Here is a 17,500-nt window from a genome sequence, read left to right as displayed (position 1 = left end):
AGGAAAACACATCCAAACCTTTCAGCACAGCCTCAGAGGAGTCCTTGAGATGAGCTGATACAACCCAGGGCTCTGCAGGAGGCCCCAGTTTGTCAATTCTTTCACCCTGGGAGGAAGAACAGAAGAGAAGAATTAAGATCTTGTCTCCTCAGTAAAACCAAAGAAAGCTTTGATGGTTTTAACAACGGTAGTATTTATATATATATATATATATATATATATGTACATGCCCCCTGTCTGAGGGTGGTTTGCACTTATGTGTCACATGCTACAAGTGCCACAAAGGTCACTATAACTTTTCAAGGTGAGGCCACATCACAGAATGGGTCAGGTTGGAAGGGATCACAGTGGTTCATCTGGTCCAACCTCCCTGCTCCAGCAGGGTCATCCCAGAGCACAGGGCATGTCTCCAGACAGTTCTGGAATATCCCCAGTGAGGAGACTCCACAGCCTCTCTGGACAATCTGTTCAATGCTTGGTCACTGCCTAGGAAAGAATTTCTGCCTCATGTCCAGGGGCGACTTGCTGGAATCAGTTCCTGCCCGTTCCTCTGGTGCCATTGCTGGAGAACCTGCTCCATGCCAAATATCTCAAATGTCAAAATAGTACTGAATTGAATAGAGTCTCCATACACAGGGAGGCAAATTCTACCTTTCTGTCCAGGAAAATGATTTTTGGCTGTACAGGAAGCTGCTTCTCAATTTCTCCATCTGAAGGCTGCACCTGAACAGAGATGCTGTAGGGTCTCCTGTATAAGCATGTTTCTGAATGTTGTCTGCTTCCATTTCTTTCACATGAAAAGGAATGGGAAAGGAAAAAAAAAAAAAAGAAAAAAAAGGAAAATCAGAAATAAAGTTCTAGATATTATTTCTGTTCCTACTTTCTACCTACCTACTATGTTTACCGTATCATAACCCTTTGATTCCTTGGGTGAGAGCAACATGCATGGAAACAGGAGAGTTCTCACTTCCAAGCAGAAAACAGCACCAAAGTATGAAAAAATCCTTTTGTTTAAATCCCCAGTTTACAGATGGAAAAGTGGGAAGTTAACAAAGTCATTTATGTCCCAGGTATCATGTTGGAAGTATGTGGCAGAGACAGGGATTTTATGGATTCATGAACCCAATGCCTTAGCCCCAAAGTCAACACTGAAGTGCACTGAGAGCAGTGGAGCCTGCAAATGTTCCCTGTCCAGCAGAAAGATTTTCACTGACAACCTTTGAACTCCTCTAAGAACAAAGTCTTGGTTCCTCTACACAAACACACCAATTACAGGGCTTTGCTGCATTTCCTTTTGCTGCCATCACCTTCCCATTCTGCAAAGTCTGCAGACTGAAATAAAGCAGTTACACACACTCCCTTGAAAGACATTGGTTTTTCCAAGCCTGAAATTTAAATTAGAACATCCCAGGAGAGTGCTTTTGCATTTGAATAAAGAATCAACACTTCATTCTGAGCCTGGATCATTTCATTCCCTTTCCCTGTGCTTTGTGCCATTTAGTGTCTCATATATATATATAATTTATATATATATATATATATATATATATATATATATATATATATATAAAGCTTTAATCTGCAATTGCAATGAAGTGGCTGGGGGTTTGGTATTGTCTTGAAATGAAAGAAGAAAAGATATTCATTGATCTCTTGTGTTTGCTTAAAGGTGTTTACAAACACAAGATATATGGAGCTTAAGTTTCCTTTGCTTTTAACTCTTTTTTTCTAGTTTTGATGGTTGTGGATGTTTCTTCAGAGTATTACTCTGTATTACAAATGAGAAACTGTTCATACTGAGCTGATGGAAAATACTGGTCTGAATTACAGCTGCTGGAAACACCAACTAAGGTTTTAAGGTTTGTGCAGACTTGAAAGGTAGCTCAAGGATTGAAGCTTTAGTTCTTATCTTGCTTCTTTATCTTGTATTTTTGTTGGTGGGAAAGTCTCAAAGACAGTGTTAGGTTTGAAATTCATGTCAGGGGCATCAATATGGGGCTGTTATCCACCTTTTTCCAAAAATGTGCATTCAACTGTGTGACCAAACACCAAGTCATATACAGCACACCAAGTCATTCCTGTTTTCAAGCTAAAGAGCTGCAGTTTTCTGTGAGCTCCCTGGCTCCAGCTGAGCACAGAGAGGTTTAGGTGAGTCTTGGCATTGTTTCTGTAAGGCCCAAATCTTTTTTTTATCACCTCAGCTTCTTTAACAAATAAGAAAATGCCCTGAATTCACACCTCAGTTTCTACATGCTAAAACTGTGTGTAGAGGAAGGCTGATGCAAAATGTGGATCTAGGAAGTACTTCTCACTCTCTAGGGTGAGTAGAGTAATAAAATTATAAAATCATAGAGTCATAGAATCATAGAAAATTTGGATTAGAAGGGACCTTAAAGACTATCCAGTTCCACCCCCTGCCATGGACAGGGACATCTTCCACTACTGGAGGTTGTTCCAAGTCCCATCCAGTCTGACCTGAGACACTTCCAGGGATGGGGCAACCACAGCTTCTCTGGGCAACCTGTACAACCCTCACAGTAAAAAATTTCTTCTCAACATCTAATCAAATCTCTCCTCTTTTAATTTAGAGCCATTCCTCCTTGTTCTTTCACTCTCTGGTAAAATAACAGTGAAGAAAACAGAACGAAGCAAAACTAGACATGGATACTTAAAATGGAAGTGTAAAAATGAATGTCTGTTTGGGGGTAATTTGAACTTGGTTAACTCAGCATGGAATGTGGTGTTTATATCCCACATGGTTCAACCTGACTCGTGCTGTGAGGGAGCCCCAGCCTTAGGGCACAGCCCTGGACACAGCAAGTTTTTTCCTTAAAATTATGTCAGTGTGGAGGAGGAGAAAGGAGCATCCTGCTGATTCATGCTGGAAGGAAAATAGGCCTTTCCTGGCAAAGTTTTGTCCTAGGGAGGTGGAGGTAGATGAGTGCTCATAGCCCAGCAAGCACCAGAGCAAGACCTGCCTTTGCCTCATCCCGTGGCCATGAAGGATGTGCTGTTTGCCACTGTCCTGGAGTCTCTTGCTGGGCAGGAGCAGGCTGGTTGGTAATTCCCTGCTGACAGGGAGCAGCTCTGATGCTCAGTGCCCTGCAGCTCTTCTAGATGTGGGCACAGCAGGCTGGGGATGCCTCAGTCAACAGGGACACCAGGCATCCCTGATCCTGTCACCATCAGAGTCTGCTGAACAGGCTGAGGCTCCACAGGAGAGCAAATGCCTGTCCTTTAGCAGCAGGGAAGTTTGAGAGCAGAAACTGGAGGATCTGCTGCAGGTATCATGGATTAATTGAGAAACTTGGTGGAGAGGTTTGGGGCAGAGGAAATGAAATATCCCTGAAATCAAGGAGAACTTGTCATTATATTTACAATTGTAATAATAACTGTAATCATAAAATATAAAATCATAGAATGATTTGGGCTGGAAGGGACCTTGAGAATAACCTTGTTCCAAACCCCTGCGATGGGCAGGGACACCTTCCACTATCCCAGGTTACTCCAAGCCCTGTTCAACCTGACCTTGAACACCTCCAGGGATGGGACAGCCACAGCTTCTCTGAGCAATCTGTGCCAGGGCCTCACACCCTCACAGGGAGGAATTTCTTCCTGATATTTAATCTAATGTATATAGTAATATCATTATTAGTATAGTTATTTTGTCATAAAAATGTCTACAACAATAATAGTAGTGGGAAGAAGAAGAAGAAGAAGAAGAAGAAGAAGAAGAAGAAGAAGAAGAAGAAGAAGAAGAAGAAGAAGAAGAAAAGAAGAAGAAGTAGTAGTACTATTATCAATTGACTTCAAGGGGAAGGAGATCAGGATGAGAGCCTGGATCAAGGGTCCACTAAAGTCAAAATAGAAAACTAAATTATGCCAAAAAGCAAGCCTTGGCATTGACACCTGATCACCTCTACAATTAAACTGTCAGTCTCTCTTAAGCTGTAGTTCAGGTGCAATGGCAAAGTCAAGAACAACTCCCAAATGGTGTTGGAGCTAGTACAGTCAGAAAATATTTTCACTTGGAAGTTTGGATGAGGCTATGCTGAAATATGTCAGCTGGCCTTGGTGCCAAAAAACAGCCCCTGGCATATTTAATTTCCTAATAGACACTGAAATTAATTGAACAGTTGTCTGGTATGTCTGAAATGTGCCGTAAAATCAATGTATCCTTGGAAGAGGAAGGAAATTGGGAAGAATTTAGGGAATAATATGACTAAATGAATCATGATCCAGCTGAAAAGACATTTCTTCTTTGTTGTTGAAAAGGTGGGGATGACTGGTGACTGCAAGCAATTCAAGAAAGGGAGGTTCAGCAAGGACAGGGCATAGACAAGCTGAGGACTTGTGGCATACAAAGTAGGTACATAATCCCTGGAAATATTGTGAGGAATTCAGAGTTTTTGGATGAGAATGGGTTCTGATGTCATGGGATGATGAAATAAGCCAGACCTCTGCCCTCTCAGGTGCACTGTTGGAGCTTTGTCACCCCCTGCAGATCTTGTCACTAATTAATACAGATGGGGAAGAGCAACATGAGCATCAGAAGACAATGAGGAGTCTGAGGTCATTCCTATTTTAAGCAAAAAAAGGTATTTGAAGGATGACTTTTATTTCCACCAATTCCCATATTTTCCCATATTATGGACAGAAATCAAAGAGAATCATGGAGCCCAGCTCCTGGCTCTGCACAGGACACACCCAACAATCCCATCCTGGGCCTGAGAGCATTGTCCAAGCACTTCTTGAACTCTGCCAGGTTTGGTGCTGTTGCCACTGCCCTGGGGAGTCTGTTCAGTGCCCAACCACCCTCTGGATGAAGAAACTTTTCCTCACATCCAACCTAGACATCCCGTGGCACATTTTCATGTCATTCCCTCAGGTCCTGTCACTGGTCACCACAGAGCAGAGATCAATGCAGGCCTTCTTCTTCCCCTCCTAAGGAAATTGTAACTGCAATGAGGTCCCCTCCCAGTCTCCTCTTCACCAGGCTGAGCAAACCTAGTGGCCTCAGCCTCTCCTCTTAAGACTTCCCCTCTAGGCCCTTCTTTCATTAGAAGAATGAATCTGATGAAGGGTTTAGATGTGGGATCACCAGAGGCCTTTAGAAGGAGAGGGACAGAGCAGATGCATCAGATAGGAGAGAAACATCCTCCAGATTCATTAGTGACTTCCATTAATAGCTGTAGATCAGTGTAAATGCCCCTGATTACAAAGCCAGTGGCAAGGAGCTAAGCCAGGCCTCCTCCATAACACACTCCCCAAGTTTACTGTCAGAGAAATGTCTTTTATTAAAAGTAAACAGCACCATGCCGGAGGTCAGAGCTTTGCCGTGCTGCGTATCCCAAGGTAATACCACTTTAAGCTCCACATAAACTCTTAAACAGTTTCTATCCTAAAACCAGACCGTAGGTGGTACAGTTTTTTACGATATGTTATAATAGTGCAATAAATCTGTTAGCTTAAAATCGAATCTCCGTGGCCTTTTAGAGAAATCATCATTAAATGCAAGGCCCTGTTAATGATGCCATCCCAGTGAAATTGTTTAATCTGCTAGGGGGGTGGAAGGTCACCAAATGAATTTTTTATAATACATCAACTTGACACGCAATAGGGAAAACTGTAATAGATAAAAGCAAAGGAAAAGGGCACTGTCTTCTTCTGATAGGTCAATAGCAGCCAAGAGAGTCACTCATCCACTTTTCCTTCACTACCGTGCTCCTTTTCCATTTAATATGGACACCCAATTAATACCTCAGCACCATAGACAACCTCATTTTAGGTGAATTATAGCAATTTCTTCCCCCTTCTCCGAAATGAAAGTGATCACAATACATCATAGCATTGTGCGAATTAACGTTAATTGATTCGAGTTACCAAGCATTGATGGGCCACTTCTATAATCTGGTCCTTATTGGGAGCTGGAAGGGATGGAGGGAAGATTAGATTGCATCCCCCGTTGCTTTGACGACGGCGGTCACCTGATGGCTTGTTAGACAGTTGTACGCTTCTATTGCCGGCCCCAGTGGGGTCGTCAGTAAACTGGAGTGATGTCCAAACATCATTACACGCTGCTTCGATATTAAAGCAAAGGGATTAGCACCTTATTGCAGGCAACCTGGATTTGTCATTGTGCTGTCGTTATCCAATTTCCAGATGATAATGTGACTGTGGCCTGCGGGCACGAGGTCCTACAGCCAAACCAAGGTGTCTGTGTATGTACACACATATATATATCTATATCTATATATGTATTTTTTTTTAATACATATACACACACACACACTCATATATACCCACTCACACTACCCCACAAACACCCAGCACCCCAAGCCATTTAACCCTTTGCTCACCAGATTCCTGCTAACAAAGCATGTGGAAGAATTTTTCCCCCCTTTCCCATCAGACGGGCAGCGGAGGCCAAGAGCGCGATGCGATGGCAGAATGAGCTGGCCTGGGAGCTGACACGGCCGTCACTCACTCGAGTGTCACAGCAGACAAGCTCTGCTGATAGAGGTGACACCACTCACATGTTAAATAAGGCGGAGTGGGGACAGGATTGGTCCCTTGGAGACGTGGCCAGCAGCTCCTCTCTGCTGGCGCCTGTGTCGTGTAAATCATCACTTATGTCACAGATCCCATTCGTTGTTAGGAGAGGAAATAAATTCATATGTGACACAAGCAAGACAGGTTTTGTTTGACAGCACTGAGGTACCAGTGCTGGGATCAGATCTCTTTACAGTGCTTGTGAAGCATGACAGGGACACTGCTGGATCTCCTGCATGTATCTGGACAATGTTAATTTCTGAGGGAGCACTGGAATAGGGAATAACTTCCCTTGAACCGATCCTCTTCATTTTTAACTGAGATGTATTAACACAAACCCTTCAGTTTCAAAGATCAAGACTGGTGTGCGGGATATGTGGCAATTTATTTCTCCTTCTTCCCTTAGATGCAAAGTCCTGTGCTCCTTTTCCCAAATCTCTCCTGCCCTCTCCACCTTCCCCTTCCTCTGCTTTCTCCTGCTATCACTGCACCTTTCCTACCTCCTGCTCCTTTCCTGCAGAGGAGCCAGCTGAGTTTTGGAAAGCCATTGTCAGAGCAAGCAACCAGAGCTATATGGAGGGTAGGACTCCTAATTGCCTGAATCTTGTAATTCACAGCTGTCACCTTTGAGTGGGAATGACAAATTCTTGGATACGTTCACCAGGTACACTAGATACTAACAGAAATTTAGTTTAAAATTTAAGGCTTAGGGTTGAAATGTGTCTTGGTGATTGACCCTCTTAACCCTACACTGTCAGAATGGTTCCTGCCCAGGAAAGCAGTGGTGGAAAACTGTAATTTTATTTATTTACTATTATTAGAGGGCCAATGTGAAGATCCATGGATGGTAGTTTGGAGATTTGTTGGAAAACTTGCAAGGGAAATGCTGGCTTCACACAAGGCTCATACATGAAGGGCTGCTTTTGGTATTTTCCCCTTCAAAACCAAACAGTCTTATGGACAAACATCATATTTTGTGCTTGTTTGGAACAGTTTGAATGAAAAACATTTACATTTAAGCAGCAATTCAGTTACTCTATTGACCATGGACTTAGGTCAAAAGATACCTCCTTAGTTTTCCTTCCTTGATTTAAATATGAAGGGAAAAAAAAGTTAAAACAGTTGATCTGGGGCCTAATCTCTACATAATTAAAGACATTTTGTGGCACCATCATCTCTGGTATGGCTGGATCTTCTTTACATTGACAATTAAGTTTTGATGCCCAATTTCAATTCTACCAGAAGCAAAAAATTAGAAACAGACTAAAATTTCACTATTGGTAAGATGGATAAATATTCTATTGACACCGAATCCCTTCACATAAACTCTTTTTACATCCATTGTCGCCACTTTCACTGTGGGAAGATGTGTCTGAGTCTCAAAGTTCCCAATGACCATCTACCTCTTCCAGCCCATCCCACAACTAAGTTTCCCACTAGGAAAAGAATTATGAATTGACAATAAAAAATTCATATTGATTCCAAAAGTACAACTTTTCATCAGGCAGTTTTATTTGCATGACACTTTTTGTTCAAGTTTTAACCCCCACTTCATACTCATGATATTTCTTATCCCATCACACCCATAAAGAACCCATTACAGAACCAGAATTTTCTCTGATGGAAAACCCTCTAGGTTTTTCATGTGGACTTTCCGACCTTTTTATTAGACTGCAAAAGAGATGTTGGCCACCTCAACTAACCCCAAACTATTAAGTAAATAAATAAAATAAATAAATTAAATTCATTATATAATTTTGGCCGTGTGTGGAAAAAATATAAAAAATATCTTGAATGGAAATGTGAAATGTTCTCTTTCCAGTTCTATTGCAAGGCTCTTCCAGTTCATTATCTGAGAAGGAACCTGCTTCTATTTTTAAGTGCAAATTTACCTCTCAATGCCTTATATGCTTTTGTTCCTGTGCTGTCATTGTCCATTACTATCAAGATATTCCTGACTGGTATTTACTTTTGCAACATATTTTCACAGATAGAATGATATCTTCCTCATTTGCTTTGCCAAGTTAAACAAACTCTTTACTAAATGGTTTTATGATGCTCTTCCTTATTTCTTAAAATAAACTCAGTTTCCATGATCATCATAAATGTCCTTCCTTTTACATGAACTGAATTTGTCCTTTTTTGTACATCAGCTGTGAGTGACTGGCATATTTTACACAAGAATATGCTCTCTACACTGAATATTTAACCTAAGTCTAACTCTGTGAATATCTAACCTAAAATTAAATAAGTTTAAATTAAAGGAGATTTTAAGCTTACTTTAAGCTCCTGAGTATCATCGCTTCCACATCTTCACACACTTGAGTAGTGCAGCAAATAAAACTTTGAAATAACCTCAGGTGTTACAATATCTGCACTTCTTGACATGGAGATTTTTACCATCCTGCCTTTGCCTGCTCACTGGAGGAAAAACTTGTATACTTATGCAGGAAAAGAGCTGTCACGTCTTTCTTTTTTATAAAACCCTGTGCAATTCCACAGAGCAGCCTGCCTAAAATCTTCACAAAAGTTACCAAATCCAAGAACTTTGGGGTTAGGAGGGGTCAGAATTCATCTAGTTTGAGCTCCACTCCTGCTGCCTGCATATGTGCCACGTGACACAGGGAATTAGTTGTAATATCTCATTTAGTGCTCTGCATGGGAATTGCCATTGGAATGAGCCATTCTTTGATAATTTGCTTCCCTTTTATTCCTTGCTGTGAGCCTCAAATTTCCCGCAAAAGCACCATTTTTCATACGCTACCTCAAACATAACTCTCAACAAAAACCAAATTCAGTTTGTGTCCAGTTAGAGGTCAATTAAGAAGGAGCAAAGCACCCTGAAGTAGAGTGAGAATAGGGACTAAATGGATTCTGGACAACTGCCCAGAATTATATTCCTGATTTTGTATAAAGGCACCTGCACAGAGATACACAATATATTTATCATTGTGCTTCCTGTTCTGTCTTATTTATATTGATATTAGGAAGATTTTGCAAACCAGGGATTTCTATCTGTAAATACATCACAGTATCTATTATACACAGGCATTTTACTGGAAGATAAACTATGTGATAGGCATCTCTGACTCTCCAGCTGTGCAAGACTATAGAAGTCACAGCAATCACCTCTGTCTTCTCTTGACAAATTAATGAGCCGTGCTTGAAGTGACCCTAACAAAGGAGTTAAATTAAAATCATGTATATAAGCACTTCAAATCATAACAGACAAGCCATATTTTTTAAAGGCTTGGCAGTGTGATATACAGACCTACTGACTAATACCTTACCACAGCAGGGTTTCCAAGGCTCCCCTTCAGCCTCACTGTCCTGGGCTGCAAATAAGCCTCCAGACTGTGCTGATTAAAGATCTTTTTGTAGTTGTGGTTGTGTTACAAAACCATAAAATTATTATGGTTGGGAAATACTTCTAATACTATTTATACAGCCATTAACTCAGCACCACTGTGTTGACCTCCAAACCATGTCCCCAAATGTCCCATTCATTCACCTCTTGAGCACTTCCAGGGGTGGTGACTCCACTCCTGCCCTGGCAAGCCTGTCCCAATGCCTGACCACTCTTTCAGTGAACGATTTTTTCCCCTAATATCCAACATAAACCTTCCCTGATGGGAGTTTTTTGCAACTTGAGGCTGTTTTCTCTTTTTCTGTTGCTTGTTACCTGGGAGAAGAGATCAACCTTCCCCTGGCTCCAACCTCCTTTCTGAGAAAAAAGGTCTCGCTGAAATTGAGAGTTGTTGAGAATGATAATGATGCAGGACAATTCACTGCTCTGAAAGCCCAAGGAGATGGGCCTGGCAGGAGTGCAGGTTCTGTGTATTTCTGATGGTCCAACTGGGTTTCGCATGACTCAGGTGTGAAAATATTCCCTTTTTCCTTCCACAGAAAAATACACTGGAATACTTTGTCTGACTTGTAATCCCAGCCCCATTATCTGTGCCTGTGCCAGCATGTGCTGCTTAAATGGAGACAGATAGACACTGGGGACAGTACATGTCCCAACAGGAAAACCCTGATTTCATTTCACAGGTTATCTGTGGCTTTATTGCATCGGAAATGTCAGCCATGAGTAATTCCAGAAAAGCTATGACTGATGGGGAGCAATAAATAACAGTGCAGAGGAGCCCGAGCAGCTGAGGGTGGGTGAGTTCTGAGCCAGTCCTGTGATCTGGTGATGTGAGTGTTCTCTTCAATAAAGATCCCAGGTCTTCCCATAATTGGGACAGGGAATCCAAGGCTTTTAGCCCTGCTCTTGCGTCTGTAGTAAAACATCCTCCATCCTAGGGAACTCTCCTGATCCATGCTGCTTGGAATCTTTTCACAGAGTGTGCACAGACAGGAAGACAAAACACAGCTGGGACAGCAGTCCCAGCGTGGAGATGTCATTTCTGCCTGAAAAAAAGGCAGCTTTAAGGTTTCCTTGCTGGCACACAGAAGATGGTGCTTCCCTCCTTCAGAGGGTCTCTTGGGATCATGTCTTGGGATCATGTAAATAATGGAATGCTTTGAGCAGGAAGGGATCTTAAAGATGATCCAGTTCCACCCCTTCCACTAGTTCAGATTGCTCCAAGCCCCATCCAGCCTGGCCTTGGACATTTCCAGGGATCCAGAGGCAGCACAGCTTCTCTGGGCAACCTGTACCAGGGCCTCAAAGCCGCTGTAACATTTCCCACATCATTTTCCTGCTGTCCCATTTTGCAGTGTCCTTCAGCGTAATACAAACAGCCCCACTCACAACAGTGATGTTGATTCAGCTGATTCAAAATGCAGTATATCTTCAGAATTGGCCCTGATTTAAGATCTGATCTTGCACTTAAGAATTCCTCATTGAGCTTAATGCAACACCACAAAAAAAACCAACAAAACCCCAAAACCAAAAGCACAAGAGCAAAGCAAAACAAAACAAAACAAAATAAAACAACCCACCCAACCCAAAAGAAAACAAAAATAATATCCTGCCCCCTAAAAAAACAAACTCGCAAACAAACAAACAAACAAACAAAAACCACCTACAGCTGAAACCAACAAACCAAAACCAAAACAACAAAACAAGGATTCCTACAGTCACAGACCATTGTCCTCCTTCTGGCTGCTTTTCCACTGTGAACTACACAAGGTCTACTAGAAAAGTTAAGCATGTGAACAGAGTTTGTATCACTGGCAGACATCAGGATGGTCCATGGGTCAGCAGTAAATGGGAGAGGATGTGGTTTTAATTTCAGAGGGTAATTCTTAGACAAATCCAATTTCTTTCTTGCATAGATGGAATATATGGAATATACTTATACTTGGATAAGCCTCAGTAGTGCGCAACATCAAAAAATAACTTTATGCAATATCAAGACAGTACACAATAGGATGGCCAAACATCAAATCCTCTGTCCCCTATTAAAAACAGATGGTATATTACCTTTTTCATATTACCCATATGCTTTTAATACAGTTTCAGGATCTGATGCTGAAATACACTGCTCTCTGCTCCCATCCCAGCCCCGCTCTTCACAGCCTCCTCTGCAGATAAGGGCTGACATCTGGGCTGTGCAAATAGTGTCTGTAAGAGGCTGAAAAGAGCAAGACGGGGACAGAGGAAGGAGGGAGAGAAAGGGCTGCTTGTTGCTGTAGAGGAGAAGGAAAAAAGACCTTAAACAAGTGAGTCTTGGTATTGAATATCAATAAAATTTAGTATGTACAAAACTGACCAAAAACTCTGCGACTGGCAGGGCTCAAAAGGGAGATCCAGGGGGAAATTATTGTAAAGCAAAAGAGTATCCTGTGTTCTTTTGTCAAAATGAGATGCAGGTCTGTTGCTGTATCTGCATGGAGATACAAATATAAAGCCACTACTGATAAAATGCATGGGAGTTTTTGTGGCTGATAAATTACCAACAGAAAAATCAAGCATAGGGGCCCACATCATGTAGGATGTAGGACCTGGGCAAACAGAGAGAACTGGGTCTGGAGAGTCAGAACTGAAAAGTTTGCTCACTACAGTGAGCAAACAGAAGACCAGGAAGCTCTCCTGTTTCTGTGGGAGAATGGGCTAATGGAATCATTGAATTGTGCCAGTAGAAAAGAGGATTTAATACCATTTAATACTTTTGCATTTGGCATCAATTCTGGCATCATAGAATACTGGGTTGGAAGAGACCTCAATGATCCTGTGGTCCAACCTTTCTTGGAAAAATCATGGTTTTGTCAAGGTGGCTCAGCACCCTGTGCAGCTGAATCTTAAAAATGTCCAAAGTTGGGGAATCCGCCAAGAAGGAAACCTTGACTTTCAATCATACCCACTTCCAAACAGATTCAGAAAACAGAGAGAAAGAAAAGAAAGAAAGAAAAGAAAGAAAAGAAAGAAAGAAAGAAAGAAAGAAAGAAAGAAAGAAAGAAAGAAAGAAAGAAAGAAAGAAAGAAAGAAAGAAAGAAAGAAAGAAAGAAAGAAAGAAAGAAAGAAAGAAAGAAAGAAAGAAAGAAAGAAAGAAAGAAAGAAAGAAAGAAAGAAAGAAAGAAAGAAAGAAAGAAAGAAAGAAAGAAAGAAAGAAAGAAAGAAAGAAAGAAAGAAAGAAAGAAAGAAAGAAAGAAAGAAAGAAAGAAAGAAAAGAAAGACTTGCCAGAACCCAAATATTTTGATTTTTTTTCTGAAGCAGACAGTGAGGTGATTTGATTCCTTTGAAGGTATATGGAGGAGGAGGAGGAAAAGTCAATGCCCAGAAAGCTACTGATGTAAAAGTGGAGGAAAGAAACCAGGTTCTCTCATGGGAATCTGGAGGTAGAGGCTGACAAGAGGAAATTGACAAGTATTTGTGACAGAAAGAAAAAGAATAGGATCCAACATCTGGGCACATGTTCAGGTAGTATTGGATATGTCCAGCTACTGAATCATTGAGACCAGATGGATTTCTAGAATTTTAGGTAAAAATAATCAATATTTAGAGTCGACACTAAGGCATCAAGGTGAAGAGTAGTGGCTTCTATCCTGCAGGCCTTAAATTTTAAAAGTATATGAATAAATGTTTAGATCTTCAAGATAGTTAAGGCAACCCACCTTTAATAATGCACCCCTGCTGCCACATCAATTTATAAACATTCATAGATTTAATTATTTAGAATTTAAGAGCTATGATGGCCTGAATTAACCCAATTCTCCATAGTTTCAAGGCAGACTTCCAGGAACTCTGTTCCTCATTTAAGGCACCACTGACATCTCTGCATTCCAGAGACACATGAGCACCAACAGAAAAACAAGGTAATTGATGCTTGGGAATCCACCTAGAACTTGGGCATAGCTCTGACATCACAGAATCATGGAATGGTCTGGGTTGGAAGGGATCTTAAAGGTGATTTTTTTCTACCCAAGCCTTGTCCAACTTGGCCTTGGACACTTTCAGGAATGGGGCAGCCACAGTTTCTCTGGGCAAGTAATGAAAATTTTATAACATGTTTCAGCATGGTTAGTCATATTTCAGTCAATGGAGAAATTAATAAGTACATCAAGTGGACAAAGTACCTCACTACAGTTTAATCAGTATCTGGTGGTGATTCGTCTGCTACTTACCTACTGTTACCTTCTCTTGGGGACAGCAAAACAGACTGAGTCACCATTAAGGTGTCAACTGGCAAGCCAAGGCCACTCTGAAGGTCTCCAGTCTGATGAGTGTTGATAATTGTTCTGGCCAAACTCTTTAGGCTGTCACTTGTCAGCTCATTTCTTGGATGACCTGGAAGATCACCAAGCTCAATGATCAGCACTCTGGATGGGACCAGCCCCATCAGGTGGATGCAGAGCCCGGGTGCTCCCTGGTTGTGTCCCCTCTTCCTGTGGGCTGTATCTGCTCTGAAATGCTGTGCAAAATGCCATGTTAGGGCAGTGATATCTCTTTTTGCTGGCATTGGCTGAGATTACCTGCAAAGTGCTTTCACTTCCCAGCACATTATAGACCACTCTGACTTGGTCATGACCAATCTTCAAGAAATCAGCCAATCGATGTGCTATGTTTGCCTCACCCTCTTCCCCAGCAGCCTCAGTTACCGTGAAAGCCACAAGAAGGGAAAGGCCAGCAACTATTTCCACAGGTTTCTTCTCATGGAGGAGAACATAGAGAAGGTTGTCCTCAAAGCTGAAGTAATTGGCCCCTGCCCCTGAGTTCAGTGAAAAAGAAGATGGGGTCGGAGAGACATAATTCCCTTGGATGAAAACACGAAGGCTGAGTGGTTCAGAGAAGAACATGGCAAGGGGCAGCCTGGTTGTGTTTTGGCCACTGAGGAGGTAGAGTCTGAAAGCCAGAGGTGCCAGGTCTGGGAAGCAAACTGTGGTGATTTTGGTGGAGGGCAGAACAGAGAAGAAAGCAGAACGATGCTCTGCAGGGTGGCACAAAGAATGCGAGGTCTCATCAGTGAAGGTGTCCATAAAGCTGCCAGTCATTGTAACCACTGGGAACAGTCGCTGGCTGTCCACACTGGAATCCAAGTTTTCTAAGATGACAAGTGCATGATCTGTCTGTTTGCAGAAGTAGCCTTGTACTGAGGGCTTGAAGAGACACTTACTGTCATCTCTGTAAATTCCTGGAAGATAATAAAGGGAGATGGGGGAAAAAAAATTAATTGTTTCAGACATCAGCTCAATTTTTTAATAGGTCCTTATTTTCCCATTCCAAATTAAAAGTCACTTTGCCTGTGTTAAAATTTTACATAGTTTTAAGAGAAGCCTGGACACTGAGAGGTATCAAATAGGTAGAAACTGCATCTACCTCTAGATGCCTTGGAATTGAAGATTGCTGAGGACTGAAAACAAATTGACAGAGAAGCAACACATGTACCTACCTTGTTTTTTCAACATATAAAAACTACAGCATCCATTGAAAGAGCATACATGCAAGACAGACTTTTTGTCTGACCCAGCACTTTGTCCCTATGTCCTTGTGCCTTCTACATTTTTCCTGGTCCCAAGCTTGTAGCAGAGTAATGAATCAGGGCATGACTGCAAGTCTTTGCAAAGATAATTTAACCCTACAAAATGCTGTCTCATCCCACTCACAGAGACTGCACTTCAAACAGAAAACACTAGAAAGGACCAGAACATCATTAATCTACTCCAGTGGTGAACCACCTCATCAAGTGAGAAGCTGGAAGAAACCATCAGATTCAGATACCTACAAATATAGGAGACTCTCACACATGTTACAAATGTCCAAAACTCCCACTGCAGTCAGTTGAGATCTGGAATTTCAACCATTTGCTCACAGGCAGGTGTCTAGATTTGTTTGAGATGTCTTGAGGTACCAGAGATATGTGACACAGGGTCTATAGAAGACATATGCCTTGCAAGGGACACCCCGCAGCACCAGAAATCACACTAAACACACATTTGTGTAACTGAAACACACCAAATTTCCCAGCCATCTCTTCAAAGCAGTTTAAAACCAATGAAATTCACCCTAAAATACTTCTATTTAGTCATCTGGATTGCATTTTACAATCCTATAATTTTATTGACCATAGGTGGGATCCTGTCACTTAAACACAAGTGCAGAATGTCACCTGGACTTCTTTTGGTAGCTGCAACATCTGTAGATGTAACACACAATGAATGGAAGTGCAAAAGCCACTTCTGGTAACACTTTGTTCTTTCACTTAATGTAAAAGAATCATAGGCTCACAGAATGGTTTGGGTTGTAAGGTTGGACCTTAATTATCATCTAGTTCCAACCCTCCTGCAAAGGGCCACCTTCCACTAGACCAGGTTGCTCAGGCCCCCATCCTACCTATCCCTGAACACTTCCAGGGATGGGGAATTCACAGCTTCTCTGGCCAACCAATGCCTCAACATCCTCACAGTAAAGAATTTCTTTGCAATATCAAATTTAACCCTACCCCTGTTAGTTTTGTGCCATTCCCCCTTGTGCTGCCCACTCCATACCTTTGTCAAAATCCTGAATAGTGCTATAAGTTTATAGTGTGCTCCATCTAACTAAATACAGTCTCTGCTTTAAGATGAGAGAAAATGTGCCTCAAGCTGTAATGATGAGATCACCACTGATTATAAAGAGAGAATAAAAGTAAATGAGTTCAGATAACAGGCACCAAAAACATAAACATTTCTGCCTGGAGCATCTTAGAAAAAATATGTAGGTTTCTGTTTTCCCTTCCTCTCTTCAAAATAAAATCAAAGGAGGAACTTGCTGCTGTAGTCAGCTAGAATTCTCCTTCCCTCACCTAGCCTGCTCCTTCCTTAGTCAGCTGTGCTCACAAATGTGTTGGGCAAAGTGTGGCCAGTGTCCAAACCAGCTCTGTGCTCCTCATTCAGCACATGGGCACATGCATTCAGTTCACATAAAAAATAAGGGACAGCAACATCCTTAAGAGTCACAAACTTCTGGATGAATAAGAGGATATTAGGGCTAAAAGACATCACTTATCAAGGACACATTATGTGAAAATTTCTGCTAGATAAAAGTAGCAGACTTCTAAAAAATAAATTAACTATGAGAAGTGTTAGATGGGCTCTGAGCAACATGGTGCAGTGGAAGCTGTCCCTGTCTACCTGGGGATGATCTTTGAGGTTACTTCCAACTCAAGCCATTCTGTGATTCCATTAAATAATTCTGGGCTCTGCCTTTAGTTGCATCTCAAAGCCAGGATCCTGTGCATTGTGTATTTCCAGGGGAATCATCATGTGCAGCCCGTGGTCTGTGAACATTCCCCAGAATGAGCTCTCCCTCTGCACGTCCCTGAGGGAAGCAATGGAATTACATAAATGTTGAGCTCTGCTCAGGGAGGATGTCCAAATGAGATGGGATCTGTACAAACCCCCCTATTTTTAGACACAAGCTTACAAATTTGCTTCCCTTTTCTTGCTTTTCCCTGTTTTTTGGTGGGTTGTTTTTTTTTTTTTTTTTTTTTTTTTTTTTTTGCTTTTCAGTGTATTTTGCTG

The 17,500-nt window shown here is 41.7% G+C and overlaps 1 protein-coding gene across 1 annotated transcript in view; it reads right to left on the bottom strand.

The window, feature by feature from the left end:
- The window catches only part of PKHD1 (PKHD1 ciliary IPT domain containing fibrocystin/polyductin), a 238,083-nt gene that overhangs the window by 15,712 nt on the left and 204,871 nt on the right, over positions 1-17,500 (bottom strand). Inside the window, 4 exon segments of the mRNA XM_058020892.1 lie at positions 19-106; positions 652-787; positions 14,126-14,328; positions 14,330-15,132. Coding sequence (XP_057876875.1) covers positions 19-106; positions 652-787; positions 14,126-14,328; positions 14,330-15,132 — 1,230 coding nt within the window.

This window comes from Melospiza georgiana, chromosome 3 (assembly GCF_028018845.1).
Source record: "Melospiza georgiana isolate bMelGeo1 chromosome 3, bMelGeo1.pri, whole genome shotgun sequence".
Classification (NCBI taxonomy): domain Eukaryota; kingdom Metazoa; phylum Chordata; class Aves; order Passeriformes; family Passerellidae; genus Melospiza; species Melospiza georgiana.
Note: the sequence above shows the minus strand (reverse complement) of the source record. Positions and strands in the feature narration are given on the sequence as shown.